Source organism: Alternaria alternata (assembly GCF_001642055.1).
Source record: "Alternaria alternata strain SRC1lrK2f unplaced genomic scaffold CC77scaffold_13, whole genome shotgun sequence".
NCBI classification, from domain to species: domain Eukaryota; kingdom Fungi; phylum Ascomycota; class Dothideomycetes; order Pleosporales; family Pleosporaceae; genus Alternaria; species Alternaria alternata.
This window is the reverse complement of record NW_017306202.1, coordinates 827,561-850,384: the sequence shown is the minus strand read 5'-3', so window position 1 is coordinate 850,384 and position 22,824 is coordinate 827,561. Positions and strand designations below refer to the sequence as shown.

At 51.5% G+C, this 22,824-nt stretch overlaps 9 protein-coding genes across 9 annotated transcripts; 5 read left to right on the top strand and 4 right to left on the bottom strand.

Annotated features, from left to right (window-relative positions):
- Nucleotides 1–195: 195 nt before the first annotated feature.
- CC77DRAFT_1051213 (glutaminyl-tRNA synthetase) lies at nucleotides 196–2,485 on the bottom strand. Its single transcript, XM_018527657.1, has 4 exons — nucleotides 2,456–2,485; nucleotides 1,837–2,358; nucleotides 1,358–1,787; nucleotides 196–1,309 (listed from the first exon to the last, which is right to left on the bottom strand). Exons 2-4 carry the CDS (start codon nucleotides 2,354–2,356, stop codon nucleotides 343–345), a joined length of 1,917 nt encoding a protein of 638 aa, XP_018384921.1. The 5' UTR covers nucleotides 2,357–2,358; nucleotides 2,456–2,485; the 3' UTR covers nucleotides 196–342.
- An 846-nt stretch (nucleotides 2,486–3,331) lies between these two features.
- On the top strand, nucleotides 3,332–4,586 carry CC77DRAFT_1062638 (hypothetical protein; the record flags this gene model as incomplete). Its single annotated transcript, XM_018528550.1, has 2 exons — nucleotides 3,332–4,476; nucleotides 4,532–4,586. The coding sequence occupies 2 exons, from the start codon at nucleotides 3,332–3,334 to the stop codon at nucleotides 4,584–4,586; spliced, it is 1,200 nt and encodes a 399-aa protein (XP_018384920.1).
- Nucleotides 4,587–4,654: 68 nt separating this feature from the next.
- CC77DRAFT_168236 (hypothetical protein) lies at nucleotides 4,655–7,345 on the top strand. The gene is made up of 3 exons (XM_018530413.1): nucleotides 4,655–4,695; nucleotides 4,746–4,903; nucleotides 5,113–7,345. The coding sequence occupies exons 2-3, from the start codon at nucleotides 4,785–4,787 to the stop codon at nucleotides 7,253–7,255; spliced, it is 2,262 nt and encodes a 753-aa protein (XP_018384919.1). The 5' UTR covers nucleotides 4,655–4,695; nucleotides 4,746–4,784; the 3' UTR covers nucleotides 7,256–7,345.
- A 1,292-nt stretch (nucleotides 7,346–8,637) lies between these two features.
- CC77DRAFT_965661 (UPF0187-domain-containing protein) lies at nucleotides 8,638–9,836 on the top strand (the record flags this gene model as incomplete). Its single annotated transcript, XM_018535717.1, has 3 exons — nucleotides 8,638–8,671; nucleotides 8,724–9,382; nucleotides 9,444–9,836. Coding segments are annotated over 3 exons (1,086 nt in total), but the record flags the coding sequence as incomplete, so codon positions are not given.
- A 1,414-nt stretch (nucleotides 9,837–11,250) lies between these two features.
- CC77DRAFT_938560 (hypothetical protein) lies at nucleotides 11,251–13,343 on the bottom strand (the record flags this gene model as incomplete). The annotated part of the gene is made up of 3 exons (XM_018534621.1): nucleotides 11,251–12,925; nucleotides 12,978–13,000; nucleotides 13,050–13,343. 3 exons carry the CDS (start codon nucleotides 13,341–13,343, stop codon nucleotides 11,251–11,253), a joined length of 1,992 nt encoding a protein of 663 aa, XP_018384917.1.
- Nucleotides 13,344–13,671: 328 nt separating this feature from the next.
- CC77DRAFT_938306 (siroheme synthase middle domains-like protein) lies at nucleotides 13,672–14,523 on the top strand (the record flags this gene model as incomplete). The annotated part of the gene is made up of 3 exons (XM_018534602.1): nucleotides 13,672–13,767; nucleotides 13,824–14,305; nucleotides 14,358–14,523. 3 exons carry the CDS (start codon nucleotides 13,672–13,674, stop codon nucleotides 14,521–14,523), a joined length of 744 nt encoding a protein of 247 aa, XP_018384916.1.
- Nucleotides 14,524–14,556: 33 nt separating this feature from the next.
- Nucleotides 14,557–16,440, top strand: CC77DRAFT_168121 (hypothetical protein). Its single transcript, XM_018530412.1, has 2 exons — nucleotides 14,557–15,678; nucleotides 15,734–16,440. Exons 1-2 carry the CDS (start codon nucleotides 14,782–14,784, stop codon nucleotides 16,130–16,132), a joined length of 1,296 nt encoding a protein of 431 aa, XP_018384915.1. The 5' UTR covers nucleotides 14,557–14,781; the 3' UTR covers nucleotides 16,133–16,440.
- A 1,494-nt stretch (nucleotides 16,441–17,934) lies between these two features.
- CC77DRAFT_1062632 (hypothetical protein) lies at nucleotides 17,935–18,492 on the bottom strand (the record flags this gene model as incomplete). Its single annotated transcript, XM_018528549.1, has 1 exon — nucleotides 17,935–18,492. One exon carries the CDS (start codon nucleotides 18,490–18,492, stop codon nucleotides 17,935–17,937), a length of 558 nt encoding a protein of 185 aa, XP_018384914.1.
- A 1,078-nt stretch (nucleotides 18,493–19,570) lies between these two features.
- On the bottom strand, nucleotides 19,571–21,973 carry CC77DRAFT_167930 (ferric reductase). Its single transcript, XM_018530411.1, has 2 exons — nucleotides 19,699–21,973; nucleotides 19,571–19,630 (listed from the first exon to the last, which is right to left on the bottom strand). Exon 1 carries the CDS (start codon nucleotides 21,790–21,792, stop codon nucleotides 19,930–19,932), a length of 1,863 nt encoding a protein of 620 aa, XP_018384913.1. The 5' UTR covers nucleotides 21,793–21,973; the 3' UTR covers nucleotides 19,571–19,630; nucleotides 19,699–19,929.
- Nucleotides 21,974–22,824: the final 851 nt, after the last annotated feature.

Below are 22,824 nucleotides of genomic sequence, written 5' to 3'. Positions count from 1 at the left end.
CATGTGGGTACGCCAAAGCACAAAACCTATGACCGTTGCTCTACAGACCTCAGGCTCCAGCGATCCCGAAGGCAACAACATATCCGTACTCGTGGTTGCATGTTGAGCATAGACGATCTCTCCAAACGCGTATCAGCGCTAGAATACCTACAGGCCCATAAAGATGCAAAGAACGTCATGTCAGACTCTCTGTCACGTAAATCAGGAACTCGTGCGATTCAACTTTAGATTTCGGGGATATCTCTACTGTACGTTGAACACTTTGCGGACCAACGCCTCTACAACCCCGACCTTATCGTCACACCTTCAACGCCAAAGCCGACGCCAAAGCCCTCTATGCATCTATTTTCCCTTGTCTTCCCTCAAACTGACGATCTGGTTCAGCACAATTTTGTCCTCTGTGGAATCAATATCGACACAGAAGTAGGCTGTGCGCAGCGCCTGGAAGCGCACAAGGGCATCTGACGAACCGCTCAAATCCAGGGAGGTCTGGCTGATGAGGTCCTTGATTCCCCGCTCGATGACAGCCTTGTCATGGATGATCTCAGAGTTGGGGTTCAGATCGTCAGCCCAGCCACCTGTCTTCCAGTCCAGTGTGTTGGGTGATTCGGTCTTGAAGAGGGAGCTGTACAGACGCGCTGTGACCGGAACGGCTGTCGCAACATCGACCCACTGAATGTAGGCTTTGGGCTTCTCAGTACCGGGCACTTTGGTAGCTTTGATCTCGGTGACGTTGCCGTTATCATCCTTGGAGAATGATGTCGCACGGATCGCGAATGGGACGTTGTATAGACCAACAGCCTTGTTGGGTGCCAGACGGAAGTAATCGGCGCTGTCCTCCTCTCTGAAGTCGCTGCGATCAATGTAAACCGCGCTACCAATCTTGACCTTTCGCTCACCGGGTATAGCACCCTTAGGATCGTACGGCACGGTCATCTCTTGCTCATCTTCAGTTGCAAAGTCTTCGATGACTACTTTGATGGGGTCTAGCACCATCATCTGTCGCGGTACGGTTCGCTCGAGATGTTTTCGGATGGAGGCTTCGAAACGTGCAGGTTCGACCTCGGAGAGTGCATCTGTGACGCCGAGCTCGTCGACGAAGCTGAGCATGGCCTTGGCTGGAATACCGCGACGGCGTAAAGCGACCATGGTGAACAAGCGGGGGTCGTCCCATCCTCGTACCACCCCTGGTATCTTGCGCGTCTCCACTGTGCCATCCGCGTTCTTCTTTTCGACAGTTGTGCCTTCGACGAGTTGGAGGATGCGTCGCTTCGAAAGGATAGTGCCGCCAACACTGAGGCGTCCGAACCTACGCACGTTAGTTGAAAATGACTGTCAAACAGGAGTTATTACGCACTCTCTTTGCATGGGACCCTTCTCGTCCGACTTGGGCGCTTTCATGTCCAACTGCTCCAGCAGCCAGTCGTAAGAGACACGCGATTGACGGAACTCAACCGTACACAACGAGTGAGTAACACCCTCCAGCGCATCGCAGATACAGTGTGTAAAGTCGTAGGTAGGGTAGATTCTCCATTTGTCGCCAGTTCGGTGATGGTGGTTCTCTTTAACAACGCGGTACGCGGGCAGGTCCCACATCTGAGGGTTGCCCTCGTCGGGGTCTGTGAGCTTCTGCTTCATGCGCAAGAAAGCCTCCCCGGCCTGGTATTTGCCATCGCGCATCGCCCGGAACTCGGTAATAGACTCTTCGATTGGTCGGTCGCGGTGGGCGCAGCCATAACGCTTGCCTCGGTTGTCGGGTCCTCCACGCTGGTTGTTGATCTCCTCGCCTGTTTGATTGTTAACCCTGTAGGAGCAGTCAAACATATGTAGACTTACGTGAGCAGTGGCACACATAGGCACAGTCCTTGTTGATGAGTTGCTCTGCAAGCTCGTATAGCTTGTCGAAGTTGTCGCTGCTGTACGTGATCTTGGAGGGCTCGAAGCCTAGCCATTTGACAATATCTAAGATGGCAGTGAAGTAGACCTCGTCCTCCTTCTCCGGGTTGGTATCGTCATAACGTAGGTTGCACTTGCCATTGTGATGCTTCGCAAAACCAAAGTCGACGGCGATAGCCTTGGCGTGTCCGATATGGAGGTAGCCATTGGGCTCGGGCGGGAATCGGGTCTGGACGTCTTGGACGGGTTTCTCTTCGTAGATGCGCTTCAGCCAGCCTTCGGAGAAGATGCTCGTCGGTTCGCTTTTTGTGGTAGGTTTCGCTTGCTCTTTGGGACGGAGAGCATGCTCAGCCTTCTTGGCTTTCGCTGCAGCTTTCTTTGCGGCTTTCTCGAGCGCGCGCTTGGAAGGGCCCTTCTCCTCCTCAGCGGCGGGCGGTGCAGGTGCTGTAGGTTCAGCCATCTCTACGCGGCGTTAGTACGGTTATGAATGAGTTATGTGCCTCGCATTCAACAGGTACACTGCTGTATAGGCAATGACGCGTGGGGTTTCGTGACTTACTAGAAAAGTGTCGAGGTTGTGGAGCTCGTGTGCAGTCGGAGGGGCTCCATCAACAACTTTGGAGGGGCATTGAGTCAATCGCGCTGCACCAGCCACAAACGCCACACTTCACCGGCCCCTCCCCTTTCCGGCCAGCTGCAACTCTTTCACAACACTCCTTGCCTCGAGCCTTGCTTGAACTATGACCATCTGCAACCCACCCTGTCACTTGCTTCACACCGTTGTCAACGACATCCTGGTATCGATTAACGCGTCCGTGACGCGATATGGTACCTTCACGACAATGAACCTACGACACGAACTTCCTATAGCCTAAGTGGTCGAGTATGTCTAACACATGGCAAACGGACAGCGAACAGCCAGCGTTGGATCAAGGCACGACGGCTCTGCGAGACCAGGCCTCAAGTCACAACAAAGTGGTTTCAGAGCTCCGAAACCGTTCCGATAGCGTAAATACCACAGATCATTCAACAAAGAGCTCTGTAATACCATGCGAGCAGAGAATCGCAATAGAAAAGCACATCCGAGCCTGCTACGTGTAAATTCATCTTTTTTTGCTAACATTGTCTTGAACCTGATCCAGAATTCGGTATGCATATTCGCTCCTTCTACAGCAGCTTCACATCTGCCTGTCGAGCATGCCTTCATTCAAAACTCAGAAAGAGTATGGAAGGCACAGCTTGTGTGACTGCTGCTTCAATATCGATTCGTGAAGCTTGCAAGCTACCAAAACTCAACAATCGACGCACGACTCCTGGTCCACACCCAATCCCTACCCCCTATCAGTATCCTATGTTCAAAAGACTGCCGTCTTTTTGTGGCCCAATCTTTCGCCCCGGTTCTCTCGCTCGTTTTTCGAACGCTGGTTTTCCATCTATGGTTACTACAAGGGCTCAAAGCTACACTTCTGGCTCAGCTACTCGACAACAAAGCGGACTGGAGTCAACGACAAAGTCGCTCGACGGGCGACGCGCAAGATGGGCGGATCTACTTAGCGAAAAGCACTACGAATCCCTCATTTCCGAAGTACTGGATGCCGAAATGCCCAAATATGAGAAGAGTACCGTCATCAACGCAACAGACCGGGTGACGCACAAACGCAAATGCCTCCAGATCCTTGCTTCTGCACCCTCTGTCCTAGCATCGGCAGTCAAAGGCGACCTTGTGCGCAGGATGCAGGTTGATTCTAGCCTGCAACAAGAACATGTTGCGATTTGGAAAAGAGCGTGGAAGCAACCATCCATATACATACATCTGTTAGCTGACCGTGACGGTAACGCGCCGACGCCTAATCAACTTCTCACAATATGCGACTTTGTGAACGACTACATGTCTCAAGGTAAAGCCCCACAGCATGCATGGCACATAGATAAGATTTCTCGCCCATCAGTGGCACAACATCTGTCCACAAAGGGCTATCGTAAGTATCTTCAAACGACTAGTCGGTCAGAGAGGCGTGTTAAGACTCTAGAGCTCTTCTGCCAGGGCATTCGGAAACGTTGTAACGAAACGCCACTATCATCACGCGACACTCCCCTCCAGTATCCTCCTAGTGAATGCGGGTATTCGATAAACTCACCTGAGCGTCTGGCAAATCACCGCGCACGCCAATCATCCAATTATGTCATGAACCTTGTCGAGGACATCTGTAAACATCTCTACGACATCGGGACATTTGCACAACATTTTACCATGCACCAGTTCATCATCTATCTTATTTTCCGACAAGAACAGGCGAGTATAGCGGAAATCTTCATATCTGGACTACTCCAAGTCTGGGTCAAAGATGGCGCCGGCTTCAATGCATATCTCGCTGGGCACAGCACATCAAGCGCTGGGAAAGTTACCGAGGCGGAATGGACTTCTCATGAAAGAACCACCAAGCTTGACTCTCCTATGATGGAAAACATGAGGCAGCAGCAGCTCAGAGCAGACGAGTGGCAGCGCGCGCTGGCGCTGGCTGATGCCAAAGCTTTGGACGAGAATCTGGTAGGTGGTTCTACAGACGAAGCAGAGTGCATGTAAGTCGAATCATCCAGGCTGGCTGAAAACCATGAACTGACACCTTAATTTTAGTGCTCAGCTTTCGCAGCTGACTATACGATCCAGGACTATTGACCGTCACATTTAGAGCGGCATGTATCTATCCTATTACATTCTATCAATCTTCACTAACAAGAATTTCCTTCTCTCCTAAACGTTATGATGTTCGTATATTGCGCGGCGTGTGAGTTTGCGAGGTGATCCACTTCATACCGCTCGATTACAGACCCCTAATCTCATACTATAGGGTCCAAGGTGGCCACTATTCGCGACCGAGCACAGAACCATGGTAGATACGGCCACACCTGCAATATCACATCCCCGTCTTTTCAGCTCGCCTGCATATCTCAAGTCGACGTTACAGCCTCCTTGCATTCATTGTTCATCATTATCCATCATGTCTCTGTAAGTCGTGAAATCTAACTGTACCATCACCTTATTTTCCCAAATCTTTCTTGCCTAAACGTACTCGCAAAATGTTCAACGCATTTTAAATTCACGTTGAAAATGCGAAACGCTGAAAAAACTTCTGGGACACATCAAATTCACAAGAAAAACCCGGAAAATACACAGAGATAGTTTTACACATTGTCATCGTGACTAACGATGCGCAGGTCTATTGAACAACCGCGATCAGATCAGGCCGCTCTCCTGAAGAATCGTTGCACCATCCCCAACCATCTACATATCTTCGTCGCTCGACCAAACGTGCACGACATATCTTCATCGCAGCAGTTCAACTACGATGCGCTCAACAGGTCGACGATCGAAGCACATTTCCAGAGAAACGTTGCATCCAGCTTTATCTCTCTATACGAGAGCAAAAACACCGCCTCAAAAAAGCACCCTCATATTGTGAAAGGCAGAGAAGAAACCCCTTCGTACGATGCTATCGTAGTAGACGTAGATACAAGCGGGATGGTACCTGCCTGGATGAGCATGGGAAATGGTGTGCACATCCCGGTCTGGTTTGAGGAAGACATCCGAGAGCCGGAAGAAGGTCATCACGAAGAGGTATTGTGGTTTTGCCTCGAAGAGGTGAAGACAGTGCTTTCGATGGACCTCAATCTGGGAGAGAAGGGCGAATGGCTTGCTTGCGGTTACATCCCCCAAAGCAGGATGATTATACACAGCGCATCGTCGAATTCAGAACCTCTGCAAAGGGTATCAAATGACGAAGAGAAATATGAGGCTGATAGACAACCACGCTGCGAGCGTATTCGCGTCGAAGACGGAAGGCTTCCACTTGGCCAGAAACGGCTTGAGCATATGGCCGAGGGGGCACAGTCCTCTTGTTCCGTCAAGGCCCCTCCTTCTATTCCGACTCGGAAGAGCTCCCTAGGCTCACTGGCCTGTAAAGACATTGGTGAGCGCAAGAAGGAAGTCAGTGCAGGTTCCAAAATAAGCTGCAAAACACGCAATGTGCGAATCACTGTAACAAACGCAGACCCACATAGCGCAGCGTCCCTCATGAAATATGCCATATTGATGGCGCATGGAAGAAAGATGGAGGGTGACGAGACATGGCATGCAGAGACGGCATCATTAGCTGGAGATTCAAATCGATCAGAAAGCATACTGACGATCGAGAATGAGGTACCTAATAAGAAACGAAGCGGCTTTACAGCCCGTCATGTTGGAACCCCCATGACACCGCCAGCTTCGCCAAAGGAACGGTCTAGACAGCTGGATACGCTTGGTAGGAGACGCCACGGAAATGGAAAGGATCTAACGCTACGTCACGAACTTGCTCAGCGTGACGATGGACAGTGTCTGGAAGAAGGACCAAGGAGTCTACGTCGATCCGCCGCTCCATCGCCCTCTCATTCGATGTTGAAGTCCCATCAGGAAAGAGATAATGCAGCTTCGTTTCAAGATCGCCGTTCGCGCCGCGACCTGCTTATTGAGCTACAATCAGACCAAGACTCCGTACTTCGGGAGTACGCGCAAGTCAGCCTACAAGATCCCATCATCCTCCAACAAGTACATGACCATTCTCTTAATGGTAGTACCAGCTACGATGCAGAAAGTCGAACACACAATCAGGAGGATAGCCAATCCCCCATCTCCCTCAGCAACCATCTCACGGCCTCAACACCATCTTTTCTGGTACCATCCCATCACCCACGCTCCAACCACGACACCCAGAATAAAGGTCATGAGCCGCCTCGGGTCGAACCACCAGCTCCATCTTCCCACTCCACCACGACCAGTCTCTCTTCCCTCTCGGATTCCGAGCATGCTTCCATTGGAAGAGCCGTTTACGCCTCCGTCGAACCCGCCTCTCATATCAACAAAGTCGACAATGTTCGGAGCGGTCAGAAGTCAGAACCTGGCTTGAGATCAGACTCGTCTGACAGGCAATGGAGTGCTCAAAGTAGTCCTGCACCTCGATTTCTCGAACCACAAGCAGACGCGGTACTAGAGCCTTTCCCAGCTCTCAATCCGTGGGCACAACCGGAACAACCAGGGGGGGAAGCGAATTTGCCTCCACAAACAATGCCGACCCCAACCGTCTTTCCTGCAGTGTCTGCTCCGACCCCAACGCCAGCACCAGTGCCCTCAAAAGGCGAGGCTTTTCTGGCCAGAGCGAAATGCCTAGGCGAGAAGGGCAGAGAAATAACGAGTCGAATAGCAGAGATCAAGGAACGTCAACATAAATCCGAGGCGAAGAAGGACAAGTGGGGGTTGAGTAAGTGGAGATCAGGCGAGAAGAGGAAGGATGGAAACAAGCGGTTAGGTGACCAAAATGAATAAAGTTGATATAAGGGTAGGCCAAGGAGAGACAAGAATTGGCTGAAATCTGCGAACGTCCGTGAAGCTATATATGGATGATGACTGAGGTTTCCCTATTGGCAACCTTTATCATACCATGAACCCTTAGTATCGAAGACCCAACCCAAATGATCTTTCACATCACACTACCTTGGTAAACATCAGAAGATCGGTATTGGTATGTAGGATGCTAGCCGTGATACCCGATATTGACGTTCATCGCCGATCCTTACCCCAAGATGAGCACATCTCCCAACCCCACACATTCAGCCCTGATCGTCCGCGTCCGTTTCATGCCAAGCCCGTCGAGTACACGGCCACAGTGGCTGGAACCAACAACCAATGAGTTGTGATTGTGGCGGTGTCTGCTAGCTGAGCCAGTGCCAATGTTGCCAAGTCGCAGAACAAGATCTCGACCTTCTCGCACAGCTGAAGCTTGACCTGTTCTGGGCCTTGTCCCTGATCCATACATCTGGAGCTTGAATCGCAGGCGAATTACGGTTTGTCTTAGTCGACGATCCAATCTATGCGCTGATTATCTGGTCACCGACACCTATCTAAAACCACCATTTGTGAACTACGCACAGGCATCCAGGCAAATTTGGCAGCTTTTACACATCGTGGTGCCGCATTTGACAGGATTCGGTACATGCTGTACTAAGTCGCACAGAGGTCACGTTCGTACGGCAAGAACAACAACTCGCCGAGGCAAAAGCAATCACGGCTCAGCTACTCATCTCCATCCCGCATCGCACAGAGAGTAAGCCCGCAGAGAGACCCTGCCAAGACGGCAGGCATCTTAATAGAGGTTATGCTTCACCATTCCCGCTACGTGAGCGCGTTCGATTGGAGTCACGTATTCTAGCCTTGCCATTTACAGCATCGCCATAACTGACGCACGGCGCCACCCAGAGATTGTAAACGCCAGACCCAGATTCCAGACTTTGATAGGTTGGTGAGATGCAGGAGAAATGGTCAGGGATAGGGGCACGCGACACGATATGAAGTGCTCGCGTGTCGCAACCTTGAACGCGAAAACTCGTTGAGCTCGACCTTCATTTCTATCTTTTTCACAGGCGACGATACCTCGTGATGGCGGAGAAGATGCAAAGCACGGCAAACGTGTCGAACGACACGAATGGTGCATCGACCAGGCCGCCACTAAAAAAGCAAGATAGTGACAAGGACTTTGATGATTATTTTGTATGTCTTTATTGATAACGACTTGTATGGTCACTAACAGAAGTCAGATTGGACCGCGCGACCTCGATCACCATTCGAAATGGCCTGTCTTCCTCCGCGTCCACGGCAGTGTTACACCAGAAATGGTGCTGCCTCTGCTCTTTGTCGCTGGCTGGGCAACCATGATTACGCTTATATCGAAGTTTGTCCACGACCGTATGCGTTACACTTACTCTTCTAGCATGTATCATGTATTGATAGCCTCCAGTTAGTGTAAACCAGCTCCTGCTTACCGTTCTTGGTTTTGTTGTCGGTCTGGCACTAAGCTTCAGAAGCTCCACTGCCTACGAGCGATACAATGACGGCCGTAAATACTGGGCACAACTCGCTTTCCAGTCCCAGAACCTTGCTCGCCTTATTTGGATTCACGTCGATGAACGGCATGAAAAAGACGCTGAGCTCGGCAAACAAGATCTTCTTGCCAAGATCAATTGTCTCAACTTGATCGCCGCGTATGCAGTCGCACTCAAGCACAAGCTCCGGTTCGAGCCTGGCGTCCATTACGATGACCTAAAGCACCTGGTCGGCCACTTGGACACCTTCGCACGCGATGCTGATCAGCCAGAAGCCAATAAACCAGGTATATTCAAGACGGCAGGACAGTTCCTCGGGCTACCCATGGCCGAATCAAACCCACGCAAATTGCTGAAGCGCTCGCGTGTGCCACTCGGTAACCTTCCTCTGGAAATCCTCAACCACCTGAGTGTCTACATGAAGTCGATCTACGAAAACGGCACCTTCAAAGTTTCCATCTACCAAACGCAATCTCTCAACGCGCTCACAAGCTTCAATGATGTGCTTGCGGGGACTGAGCGCATCCTTTCCACTCCGCTCCCCTTGGCGTATAGCATTGCCATCAGCCAAATCGTAAGTGTCTCTGTACGAACTGCATGTGAGGCACATACTAACTTTTTACGCTTACCTTTAGACTTGGGTGTATATCCTTCTCCTGCCCTTCCAACTATACAAGCTCCTGGGATACATCACGATCCCCGCAAGCGTCTTTGCAGCCTACATTATCCTGGGCATTGCGCTCATCGGTCGTGAGATTGAAAATCCCTTCGGTACTGATGTGAATGACTTGCCGCTAGACGCATTCTGCCTGCAGATCAGGAAAGATGTGGATATCATCATGAGTAAAGCAGCGCCAAGCATCGAGCAAGTGGTCATGCACCCGGACAACCAGCTTCTCTATCCGTTGAGCAACGTGGGTAGTGCAGAATGGGCGGCGAAGAGTGTTGATGAGATTAGGGACGCGTTGGCGACTAAGCCTGGTCTGCATTTCCCGTTGGTCGAACACAACGAGCATCCGAAGCCTGGTCACTCGGTCAGTACGGGTGTTCGCCGGAGAACGACGAGTGATGACCGAGCTGAGATGGGCGAAGCTGGGCACAGCAGCGTAACCGATGGTGGAGATTAGATGCGCATCGAGTGTGGACAAGAGCACTATGCTGACTTGAAATAAAAAACATGAAATCTCATTTCTGAGGTCGTCTGTAACCCCAGAAGCCTTGAACGACAGACTAAATCAACCGCATTCTCTCGAAATTATCTTCCAGAAGTTCACTTACGATTCGTTGCTTCCCTAGTCCTCAAATTTCGATGCATCTGAGAAGAATGCGAGCGTTGTCTTCAGCCACGAACAAGGCGCATTGCTAGCGTAGACTACAATGACCTTCTTGCTTGGCCCACTCATGCCTTCGTCGCTCTGCGCGTCTCCGGCTTGAATATAAACAATCACTTGCGAGCCCAAGTTGTAAAAGGCAACAATAAGGCAGTCACCACTTTCGAGACCAGCGAGATGCGATGCCGGCCAGTTTTCGGACCTTCACCCACTACCATTCCCCCGATCCCCACAATTCAGCCCTACAACAACTCCTTCCCGGCCATCGCGCCCACACATCCCAAAACTTGTTAGTACCATTCAATCCCTTCCCAATACATTCCCCTGTGGAGCCTAATTACCCGAATCGGGCCCGCACGGCCCGTACATATCCTAATCGAGCAATGACGTGCCGAAAGTAGGCTGGCAAAGTTGGCAGTGGCGAGTCAAGTTGCAACAGTTGGGCTAGCAAAAGTTGGCACCGTTTTCAACACTTTGTTTGGAGAGTTACTGGATTGGGAATGTGGATAGAAATGACGGGGATGACGACGAGGTTCGTGATTGTAGTGACGTTGGTGGTATGTGACGTCGGAAGTAAGTGGTTGTGGTCGAGGTTAGTTGGATGCTAGATGACAGACGGAGGCAACGCGTGATGTTGTGATTGGGTAGGCTGGAGCATCATCGAAAAAATCACAGCATCGAGAACATGGGAAATTGCAATATTGTATAGCTCTTATCGCGAGGAATCGTAAGTGCACAGGTGGTAGCCCTTTCATTCTTCTGCTACGTATACTATTATGGATATAATGTAAGATGTGGTGCTCACAAAAGGCCCGACATGTCCCGCCCGAATCCCTACAACGCCGTTCTCCTTTGAGAACCTGTCACCTCTGTTACCGGCCTGGAGGCCATCGCCCGGGGCGTGCACAACATCTGAGATATGCATGCAGGTCGTTGGAATAGTGACCCATGGTAGGTCACAACGACAGGCTCTTGTCCCAGTGAGGTGACTCCTGCGTTTATCGCCTGTGGAGTTCATCGGTCCGTAGCGGCGCCATGAAAAACCGATATTGTGACCATGCCCTGTAATAGGGCCAGTCAAGGTTCTGGAAGGCTACATCCCTGGAGCCGTTCACCCAGGCTGTGGACTAGCCATCCCTCCATTGTACGCACTGGCAAAGTCCAATTGTCCAAGTTGGCCATTGATTTGGTCAATCTCTTTGTTCAAATCTTCCAGGTTCTGCGCAAGACTGGAAACTTCGTCAAATCTTCGGTGTTTGGTAGCGTCGGCAACCATCTCTGACACCATAAACTTCTGTTCCTCAAGCACAATCAGTCGTTCCCTCAGCTCCTTCTCTTCTGATTCCATTGCGGAAACCTCGCTACTGCTCACGACACTGCCGGCAGAGCGGTCGTTGTACTTGATAGAGGCGAGGGCACTGCCTCCGTTCGATCGGCCTTGCGGGGCAGCATGCTTTAGGATCTTCGGTAACGACCGTAAGGGCAACATGTGCAAGCTTAGGAAGCTGTAAGCTTGTTGGTATACTGCTCGCTGTAGCTTCTGTTGTGTCGGCGAATCTGTAGGTAGGTCTCGTATTCGTTTCGCAGCCACATCGAATTGTGCGAAGCCATCCATCAAACGCTTCCGTACCTTGGTTGCGTCGGTCAACTGCTGCGGCGTAGGCGACTTGTCTGGATCCTGCAACGCTTGCAAAAGCTTGTGGAAGCGTGGAAGAAGTAGTCGAATGCCTCTTTCGAACTGAGCAAGGTTCTCATATGCGCGCTGGTCCTTGGGCTTGTCGGCTAGTTCGCGTTCAAAGTCGCCTCTAGCGAACAACGTGTGCTGGCAATCTTTGCACATTCGCACGTCGATACTCATTTGAGCAGCATCCTTCTCGGTCTTTTGCGCGCTGGCGTCGACATTAAGGCCTACCTCCGAGGAGCAGCTAGTCTTCGGGTCGCTGCATACTACGCGTCCACACAAGCGACAATGGGATCTCCTGAAGGTATATGTCGAAAATTCCTGTTGACAGAAGGGGCAGTTGGATACTTTAGCATCTTCCTGCCAAGTGATGATGGATTGCTCCAGAGCCTTCCGTTGGTTCTTGACGCCCGCCAGTGAGGAGAACCAGCCCCCGGTAGTCGGTGTCTCCTCTATCGGTGGTGGGTCTGCGAGGAGCTGCGTCAACTTTGTAAGGCGCTTCTCAAGCCTGCTAACCTCCATGCGCTCCCTGTCCACCCGTTTCCGTCTGATCTTGGCGAAGTCGTCGAAGTGGTCGCGCTCGACACCGTGGTGGTCGTTGTAGCCGTCTCTTGACTTGTAGCATGTCTCACACACTCGACACCAGATGCCTCTGACGGGGTCGTGCTTAGCCTGCCGCGACAGCTTCATCTGGTACATGGTGTGTTCCTCGCAGAACAGCCTTCCACACTGCCTGCAGTTCACTGCTGGCTGATTCCCACCCAGTGCCATTTGTGATGCGGTGATGGGTCTTGCGCAGACGGGATCTGAACACACATCGCGGTATCCCGGCCTCTGCCAATGTGCTCGCGTGACTTCCTCCTCCGGGTCTCGGCGCACGGGTGCGGGTTCGTAGGCAGCGTGGGCGGTCGAGCTGCTGGCGGAGTGGGAGATTTGAGGGGGCGTAGGGGCATCGTTGGATTCGAAGACGTCGAGTCCTTTGAGCTTCTGGTTCAGGACGGCGAGGGGCTGGAACTTCTTCGCCTTGTGCATCTGCGCCTCGAACCAGTTCTTGACCTCATCCTGCTCCTCGACTACCAGGTTCTGGTGGTTGTCGTCGAGATGTCTAATAACACTAGTCAGGAATAGCATGGTGAGCTGGTATGAGGGAGTAGTACCGGTTGAGTTGGAGTAATGTTACCTGCTACGTCAGAATCACTGTACATACTCGGCAGGTGCCATGAACCCACCATTTCCTCATTACATATCGGGCACACGAGTCTACTGGACGCGCTCGCCGCCGCATTTTCAGTCGGCCCAATCAGCACCTTGCTGCTGATGTCCTCCCGGGTCTCATGGGTGCTGGCTGGGCTGATGGACGTCTGCGAGCTCAGCGACACCGAGCTCTCCGAGGGCGATAGCAGGCTCGCATTGCGGCGATGGGCAGGTGCAGTTGCTGCTGGCTGCGGAGGTGGCGCAGCGGGCGACAGGTTCCTCCCGCTCCCCAGTACGCGACCGCCGCCCAGAGACCTGCGGGAGGTCATATTCGGGAGTGTCTTGTGGAGTCGTGAAAGTACATGGGCCAGGATGGGTAGGCTAGAGGCGTGGGTCTTGGGCGCGCCGTTACAGGGCACGCTAAGGATGCATGTCCGTTCCGTCGTCGCAGTCGCACAATGGAGACATTGCTAGTGGCCGGCAGGGTAGGAAGCATTGCGTGATTTGACTCTGACGAGTAATCACATGCGATGAGAAAAACTCTATATACAGGCCAGCCCGGCGCGTCCTCTTCTGCACGGCCTTGGCAATGACGCGGAACAGTCGACATGGCTATCTCCGGCCTGCCTCCTCCTTCTCCGCAACACTCTCCGCACCATGAAAGGACCCTACCCAGAGATCCAAGGCGGCGGCTCGTTGATTTTGGCATGGCAGATCCGCAATAAACGCGTCCTGGTAGTCGGCGGCGGCGAGGTATGTCACAGGCCTCATGGGTCCCTACAAAGTATTGACGGTTGACAAAAGTCTAGGTCGCCGCTGGTCGCATCGTCAACGTGCTCAATGCCGACGCCAAAATCACCGTCGTCTCTCCGCGCGACGGCCTCAACGAAGAAGTCGCCTACCGAATCGAACAGGGCCAGGTTGACTATGTGGACCGCAAGTTCGAGCCCCAGGATCTCGATGGCGTCGACATGGTCCTGACGGCCGTCGACGACCCGGAAGCCTCGTCGCAGATATACAAGCTGTGCAAGGAGAGGCGGATAGCAGCCAACATTGCCGACGTGCCACCCGAGTGCGACTTCTACTTTGGCAGCGTCCACCGCGACGGGCCATTGCAGATCATGGTCAGCACAAACGGCAACGGTCCCAAGCTAGCCAACATCGTAAGGAGGCAGATAGCAGCCGGACTCCCATACAACATCGGCAACGCCGTGCAAAGAGTCGGCATGCTGCGAAGGAAGCTGCGAAAGGTCGCTCCCAACATCGAGGAGGGTCCAAAGCGGATGCAGTGGTGCGTCATCTCCATCGCATCCTGAAGACACAAGCTGACTCAGAATCTGTAGGATGTCAAAAGTTTGCGAACAGTATTCGCTCGACGACCTTTGCGCCATGACCGAAGAAGATATGGAGATGCTCCTGGGCTTCTACAAGCCCAACACGGTCCCGTCGCTCGAACAAGTACGACTGCAGGAAGAGGATGGAGCGTACGATGGGCCTTTCTTAATCTGATCGCATGCATGGGTTCGGCGTTGGGTAGACAGCATAATGTAGGTGTAACCGGGAGCTGCGGCGACGCTATATCTCCGACTTTTTGTATATCAATTGTACACTTTCCTACGCTCCTACCTATTCCCATCTCATCTCAACCCTGTCGGCCAACTAGGTAGACTGGCCCGAGCGTCAGCTTTGCACTTATTTGCGGGTCCACTGTTTCCATCACCAGAACACGGCACGACAATTCATGACACCCCAGTCAATTTAGTAGTCATGTCAGAAGACGGCATGAACCTCGCACAGCGCCCGCCATACGTCACCGTCGACTTCAAGGCCCTCGCGAAGAGCGATAAAGACTTCAAACAACTATGGCAGCGCACGTCGGGTAAACTAGATTTCCAAGATCCCAGTACTACCCAGGCCCTCTCCAAAGCGATTCTAAGAGTAGACTTCGGTCTTGAACTTGACGTGCCAGATGATCGCCTGTGTCCACCAATCCCCAATCGCTGGAACTATGTGGCCTGGCTGCAAGGTCTAATCGACTCCACATCGCCAGACTACTCCAGCAGATATGATCCAAATCGCCAGGTTCAGGGCTTGGATATCGGTACTGGAGCATCCGCCATATATACCTTGCTGTGCCTAAGATCGCGTCCAAACTGGTCAATGTGCGCTACAGATATCGACAAGAAGAGCTTTGACTCCGCAGCCCGCAACCTTGCTCTCAACAATCTTATGACGCGTACCAAGTTGCTCCAAACCACGGAGCTAAACCCTCTTGTCCCTCTCGCAGCCCTCGGGGTTGATCGTCTCGATTTTACCATCTGCAACCCACCCTTCTTTAACGATGTGTCCGATATGCAGTCCAGCTTGAAGGGTGAGGGAAAGAGCTGGAAGCCCAACGCCGTATGTACAGGCTCAGAGAACGAAATGGTATGTCTCGGTGGTGATCTTGGCTTCGTGACGAAGATTGTCAACGAGAGTCTTGTCCTCAGGGAAAAGGTGCAGTGGTATACTAGTATGTTCGGCAAAATGGAAAGCGCAAAGGCCATCATCAACCTCTTGAAGAAGCACGGCATCACAAATTGGGCGGTTGGTGATATCGATGTTGGGTCCAGCACCAAGCGATGGATTGTCGCGTGGAGCTTCGGAGACCTCAGGCCACGAAATGTAGGTGCTATCTAACACGTTTGAGCTACCAGTGGAATATGCTAACCGCATTCAGAGCCACGCACGAATCGGAAAGATGGCCAATGAGTTCCTACCGTTCCCAACATCTTATCCCATCGCACTACCACCTTCAGTCGAGCCGCAGACAGCCAAAGACGCTATCAACACCCAGCTTTCATCGCTCGATCTAACCTGGACGTGGGACGCTGTTACTTCGACTGGCATCGGCGAAGCTAGTCAAAACGTGTGGAGTCGCTCATATCGCCGCGCATACGAACGTAATCAAAGAGAAGATCTCGTTGACATGAAGCAAGATCGAAAGATTGAGCTAGCATTTCGTATTCGGGTCGTGGACTTGGCACGTGAGGTCGTCGTTGAGTGGTTAAGAGGCACGGATCAGGTGTTGTGGGAGAGCTTGTGTGGGCTCATACACCGACATTTCAAGAAGACTTGAGCGTCATCGATGTTGTTCTAGCCTCAGGGGGCGGGCATGTCGTCTCCGCATTTCCTGAATTTCTTACTGGTATACAGTAGCGCCATGCGTCAGCCGTCACGTTTTACATACCCGCTGCCATCACTTCACTCCAGGTTCAGCAAGGGAGCGAATCTTTTTCACCGAGTTTGGAAATCTCCCGTCTGAGTGGTACATGCGAAAATTGTGGTATTGTCACATCAGCATGTGTCAGCTTATCCTTGGCGCTGGTGATTCCAACCACCCAGGTCAGGACTTTCATGCCACTGTTACATTCAAATAATCCAAAAGCATTCAAGTTACGTATGTCAATGTTCTGCCCTTTGTAGATCTCATCTCCAATGGACGTACTACGCCGCCCAAGTGACTGTGCCTCAATATCAGCCCGTTTCTGCCGTCGCAAGGGATGGACTCCTTGCTTCGTATTGTCCGACTTCTCAAACATAAAGAACCAATTTCCTTCCCTGTAACTACCTCTTCGTCCCAACTCTTCTTGTATTATCCTCCGAGGTATCCTACATATCTGCAAGCCTCATTCAGCTTTACCTCATTCTAGCCCAACATGCACGCCCGTTTTGCAACCATGATGCTCGCCACCCTAGGCCTCATCACGACCGCGTTCGCTGCTGCCACTCCTTCTGTCGTTGTGGAATGCGGTGCTGTCGCCCCGTGGAACACTTGTGTACAAGGCTGCCCTGGAACCTGCAAGCAGGCAACTGGCTATGTGTGGTGCGACTGTCCCTGGCAGCAAGGAGGAGGAGGGGGAGGCGCATAAGCGGTGAGTCAATTGCCACTCAAATTGCAAAGTCTCACTCATCTTAAATCTGTGCAGGCCAATCAGAAGAATATCACAAGGGAGGTGGAGGAGAACGTGTTGATGTTGAGTGTGAACGGAAAGTTTCTGGATTGGGAATGCAATATAGGATGGTCTGAGTATGGCATGCGTCTCCCATTGCACGGTACTGGTTGGAATCATCAGCTCAAATACTGCTTGCCTAGATCAACTTTTGAACGCGCCTGCATTGTGGTAGAATTCATATCCTCAATCTTGTTCGGTCTTTCTCTGCTCTTTCATCTGTCTCGCCGAACAATAGCTTACAAGAACATACGTCTCAACCAACGATGCATTCACAGGCCCTCATCCTCGTGCCTTTCCTCCTGCTCATCGCCCTTACTACTGCTCTACCTGGTGGTGGGGTTCTGTCAGGTGTCGCTTGCGGCACAGTTCATGCCACCAGCTATTGTGTAGCAAATTGCCCTGGCCGCTGCATTGCTTCTAGTACCAACTTGCAGCCTGGATCAATTTGTGTTTGTCGATAAGCCGCCAGCGATTATCGGGAAGAACTAGACGTAAGTTGACTAACTAGATCTATATGTTTACTCGTTAATGTCTCAACAGTTAGCTAAGTTATCACGTATATGAGTTGAAAGAAGGGGATGGAGAGAGATGAGGCAGGTGGTTTCTCGCAGCTTTTCGAGCGAGACTGATTAAGGAAGAGCGTATGATAGACGGACAGTATGATGAGAAAGTATTAATAACAAAAGAAGAGATCATGGCCTAACTTTCAGTGATTTGGTTCGAGCCAAGGGAACGTTTGAGAACGTGCGTCTGCTTCTGTTCGACTACAGTGAACTACGGAGAACCTCCTACATTCCCTGTAATAATTTCCCGTCTCCCCAGTGTCGACCTGAAAGGTGTGCTTTCAGCGGCGAACAGCATGAACGATTACTGGACGTAGCTAATACCCTTCAATGAGCTTGACACGATGCATTGCCGCCATCACTCAAACGATAGGTTCATCCCAAAACATACTCTTGTCCATCTCCTCCGCCATACCCTTGGCCATTGGCGGCGCATCGAAATCCGGCTTCCTACCCGCACATAGTCCCTCCATCTGCCCGACATCCCTGACCCCACCTCGTCCGGCGCCTCCCGCTCGTCCACCTCTAGCACCAGCTCGACCTCCCCTCTCAAAACCTCTACCCCTACCACCACTAAAATCCATCGGCGCCATACCCTGCGGATTTGCCGCAGCTCTATTCTCGCGATGCAGCTGTCCGCCGTGTAAATCACCCTTGAGCTCCTCGCGGCTGTCTACCTCATCAGTGGTGTACTGAAACGTGTTCCAAGCATGAACTTGGCTTTCGAGACCACGGGGCGCACGGCCGGCGCGGGTGATGACTGGTTGGTTGGCGTGCAGGGCAAAGTCGCGGTCGCCAATTGCGGCGGTATCTTGGTCGAAGCGCTTGATACCAAGATCAGCGAGCTCAACAGAATTGTGGTAGAAGGACGCTTCTTGGGTAGTGCCGTGGCCATTGCTGGTCGCGTTGGGGTCCGACATCGTATGGAGATTGGTTGAATGGTTTGAAGAGGAGAGAATGAGTAAATTGGTCGGTTTGTTTGCTGAAGTAAGAATCGGGATTGACGTTGGTTTCGGCGTAGATTTGTGGGAGGAGTTCAGGTGGTTGCTGGTAGTAAAGCGCAAGTGAGAGAGAATCCACTCTACTACTGGTAATAGGAAAAGATAGTCTAGCAGTCCCTTCAGCATTGGAATGCCCGGTCATGGAGAGTTGGCACTTTTGCGAGAGTTGGCAAGTGAGTCAGTGGTGAGATTATAGATGACGTTGCACTGATGACGGTGAGGAAGGAGCACTGGAAAGTTGGGGCAGTGACGTGCACTCTCACCATGTTGCAGAGCGCTTCGCATCCTCATACCGCTTCAACACTAATCGGAGGGGGTTATTGCTTCGTAGACGGGTTCGAGACAAGAATAGAAGTTCATGGCAACCTGAACCGTGATAGGCCATCACCACTGAGCGAGATTAGTGACATACAATCAAAACGAAAGACAGAAGAGTGAATGACCGACAAACAAAAAAGAAAATTATGCGATTCAAAAAGAAGACTGCGACTCAATTCGAACTTAGAGCAAAAATAGATCGCCTTTATCGACCCGATACAATACGTGACTGGATCACACCCTGCACGACAGGGTAGACATGCAGATGACGTACGCTACCGGATCTTCCAGTTCTCTATATAAAATAGCACCAAGTTGATGGATATATGTACTACATTATAATGTCTTCGGTTTGGAGAGGCGAGAGCGTTTGCTGCGTAACATTAGAAAAAAGGCTCCGTAGTACATTTCCACCGAAATAGAGGCGTTTATAACGACTCAGAGGAGTGCGATACATACAGAGTCCTCTTTTTGTGGTTTTAAGTAGGCTCCGAATCAGATGCCAGTTAGGTTCAGAGTTGTTGATATATACTTCGTTTCTGCTTATCAAACCACATGCTTTGTGCTAGGGTCTCTCAGTGATTTGCGACAAAACGAAATGCAGTGAAAGTTCGTTCTAAAAAATTCTGTCATAGTGTAGTTTGTTTGGTCAAACGAGAGCGAGTACACTTTAACATTCACGTACGGTATTAGAAGAGACTCCTGATTTTAGTGGCCAAGTTTCCAACCGAAAGACGAGCTGAGACATGTCAGCCATGGGTGAACTCTCGGAAAGACACTACGGGCGTACCAGCTTGGGGTTGTCACCTTATGTGGCGTCATATTCCGACGGTACACACTTACCTTAGGCCCGGCCGGGTATGGTGCCACTCTGGCGTTACTACGAGCACTTGGACCAACAAGCGTCGCAATGATGTCGTACTGTAGTAGTGCCTTGTTTAGATCAACTCGGGCAAACGAGCCGAGTATAGTCTACGAGTACACGTGCCTTGTTGAATTTGCCATGGCGATAGATTACCATCCCACCGAAGGTGTCGGTCAGTACGAGAACGCCTCCTCAAAAAGGTCAATGCTCCGTACGCTCACCCTACGTCTGACAGCTGCCCTAACGCTGTCACTGAAGCCTCTTGGCCCACACACTGAAACCGCCATAGCACCAATCTGTGCAAGTACCTCGCCATCCAGTACACTCTGTACCTCGCACCGTTGCAGTCTCACTTCGAGGTACGCCGGTATAGACCGACCTTCAAACTCGAAGGAGACCATCCTGGAAATGTAGAGCCGTATGCTCACAACTTCGCGAAAGTGCTGTATAGCCGCGATTTCATCAAGCCACGACCGCACCCATTCCAGCGCATCGAGGCTGGCTATGCACCAGACTAAGGAAATCTTCTGTGTAGCGGCAATGTTGCTGTTGTGCGCGTTCAGTAAATGTCGGACGAAAGACAGCTGGTGTGTGATTCCTACTCCTCCAGCAAAGAGGACAACAGTGCCATACGAGTCGAGAGAATGATAGCCACCATATGGCCCCTCGATCGCTCCCCACAGGTGCACCTGAGCGTCTTGGTATCTCGCCGCCAGCTTGTAAAGGGAACTTGTCATTCCTTGGCGTGAGCGAATAACACACGAAATGGTGCTAGGCCCGCTTTCCGAGTCAAGGTCGTCGATGCTGAAGGGTGCCTTTTCCGCCAAAGCATTCGCGTCTCCGGACGATTGGGACCAAGCCACTGAGAACGGGTGTGACCCCATTAGTGCTATTCTCGGCATGTAGATCTGAACGTGTGATCCAGGGTTGGCGTTCCACGAGTGGGGAAGTGTAAAGGTGACACGCGTTGCCTCACCAGGTAATCTTTCCAGGCCCACAAGGGTCCACTTCTTCTCTTTCCATGAAAAGTTGTAACGTAGTATGCGAACGATGCGGATCGAGGGCTCTAGTGATAGGAAAATGATAACCAGATACACCCAGGGCAGTTGTGGCAAAGCATGCTTCGCCAAATGGAAGTACACACCGGATACCGCGACTGCGAGGCCGATGCGGTGTAAAGAGAGGAATGTCTCGTAAAAAGAGCGTCTAATAGGGCCGATGGAATGAATAATGAGAAACAAAAATGCAACAAAAGCTGCAAGACCGCACTGATACGACAACGATTGTTTTAGAAGCCAACCCACGCTATGCCAGCCACTCTTCCCATCATGGGTTGCCCGATATGTGTTGTACAGGAAAGCAGCGGCATGAGCAGTAGCCTCTACCACAACAAGTCGCGCCGTCCATCGATGGAAAAGGTTGAAAGTATCGTAGCTGACATGGAGGAGGTTTATCAAAGGGTTGTTCCGAAGAGCAAAGAGAACAGCGAATATAAGATTGAATGTCGCAAGAGTTCCACACCGGCCGCGAAATTCGGCCACCATCTGGGGACGTGAACGTACGGAGACGACCAGGCAATACGCCATGTTGCTGAGGATATAGACGACAATTACCAAAGAATGGACGCGAGTGGGTAAGGGGGCTGATGTCGTACCAGCTGTAGAGCCTTTCGCTGGTTGTCGACATTTCGTAGGCCCGACTGGCGCATAAAGAAAGTGCCGCTTGAGTGCTCCCCAGTACACATAACGATCCCTTACCCAAAGTTCTTGACCCCTACATGAAGCGATCGCTGAGATTCGTCGGCGATCGTTTCTCGCTGCAACAAAAACACGAAAGCACAGAGCGATCAGGATCGGGAACAGGGCAGTTATAATGAGGATATTAACGAACATGTAGTTCGTGGTCTGATCGACGCCCGCAAGACCTTGGCTGAACTTCAAAGACTCAGAGCTTGTATCGATCTTGTCGTTGTGGAGGTTATCGAAGGGCAGTATATCAGAGGGGGATGATGGATTCTGGGTCGTTGTGTCGTCCATCTGTTATCAAGTGCCAGGTAAACAACGCGTTTCGCTGAGGGTCGTCTATGAGGTGCTATAGGAAAGACTATGGAAGTACATTGCAAAGTTTTATAGCATTCTAGCCATTGGAAGGCTTCTGGTGTGTGGGTGATATTGAAGCCAGGCGTGGTCTGGGCCATGCGTTCTGTTCACAAAGGAGAAGCCCGCTATGTTCGGATCTTGCAATCGGATGCTGCGTGATCGGTCTCGTTTAATGTCGCGTCAAAGATGTGGTGAGCTTGGTAGTTGGAAAGAGCCAAAGGTTGAGGTCTCGCGGCCGTTCACTACCAGTCAGCACACCTGCACAACCACGATTTGAGCCAAGTTTGCAGCTAAGAGCATTAGCAGTGGTAACGCAGGAAGACCCTATAGTAACACCACTGACTGAGCCGCGATCTCGAACTCAGTAGCGGTTTCCATGCGGATCGAGACCTGCGAACGTGAGCGAAGCGTGGTCTTATATTATCGAAGTCTGAGGCTCAGTTGCTTACTCTACATCCGCGGGGCTGCACTTGTAAGCGATGATTTTTAGATCAGCTTGGCTGTACACAATGCGCGAACCAGATAAGGACATCGTGACAAGCTAGAGGCATCGTGATTGGTCTTCGTGTAAGACCGGATATAAGGCAAGGCGCAGGTTGTAGTACGAAGATTCAAGGATACCGAATAGCGCTGACACGAGCTTCATCTGTCTAAGCCCTACCTAAGTCTGCACCTAGCCGATTCCAGAAAGAAATAGTATCCCACTCCAGGTTACCGGTGAAAAGAAGAGTCAATGTTCTCCAGGTGATGGACTGCGTTTGGAGATCTTCCGGTTGCTAAGTGCCCGCTGTGACAGCAGGATGGATGTTGAGGACAATTGCGCAATCTGTAGAACTGGGACATGCTCCTGACACCAGCAAGATCGTACGCCGCATAACTCGTATCAGCCCATGGCCCACATATCCGGTACAGCGCCTTGTGAGTGTCATAGGCTCCGTCCTGTACCATGAGTGCTGAAGACACAATTAT

Coding starts and splice junctions, on each gene's coding strand:
- CC77DRAFT_168121 (XM_018530412.1), top strand. CDS start 14,782: ATGTCAGAAGACGGCATGAACCTCGCACAGCGCCCGCCATACGTCACC. Junction 15,679..15,733: donor GAGACCTCAGGCCACGAAAT/GTAGGTGCTATC, acceptor AACCGCATTCAG/AGCCACGCACGAATCGGAAA.
- CC77DRAFT_1051213 (XM_018527657.1), bottom strand. CDS start 2,356: ATGGCTGAACCTACAGCACCTGCACCGCCCGCCGCTGAGGAGGAGAAG. Junction 1,788..1,836: donor CTATGTGTGCCACTGCTCAC/GTAAGTCTACAT, acceptor ACAATCAAACAG/GCGAGGAGATCAACAACCAG. Junction 1,310..1,357: donor AAGGGTCCCATGCAAAGAGA/GTGCGTAATAAC, acceptor TAACGTGCGTAG/GTTCGGACGCCTCAGTGTTG.
- CC77DRAFT_168236 (XM_018530413.1), top strand. CDS start 4,785: ATGGTAGATACGGCCACACCTGCAATATCACATCCCCGTCTTTTCAGC. Junction 4,904..5,112: donor TCATTATCCATCATGTCTCT/GTAAGTCGTGAA, acceptor AACGATGCGCAG/GTCTATTGAACAACCGCGAT.
- CC77DRAFT_167930 (XM_018530411.1), bottom strand. CDS start 21,792: ATGGACGACACAACGACCCAGAATCCATCATCCCCCTCTGATATACTG.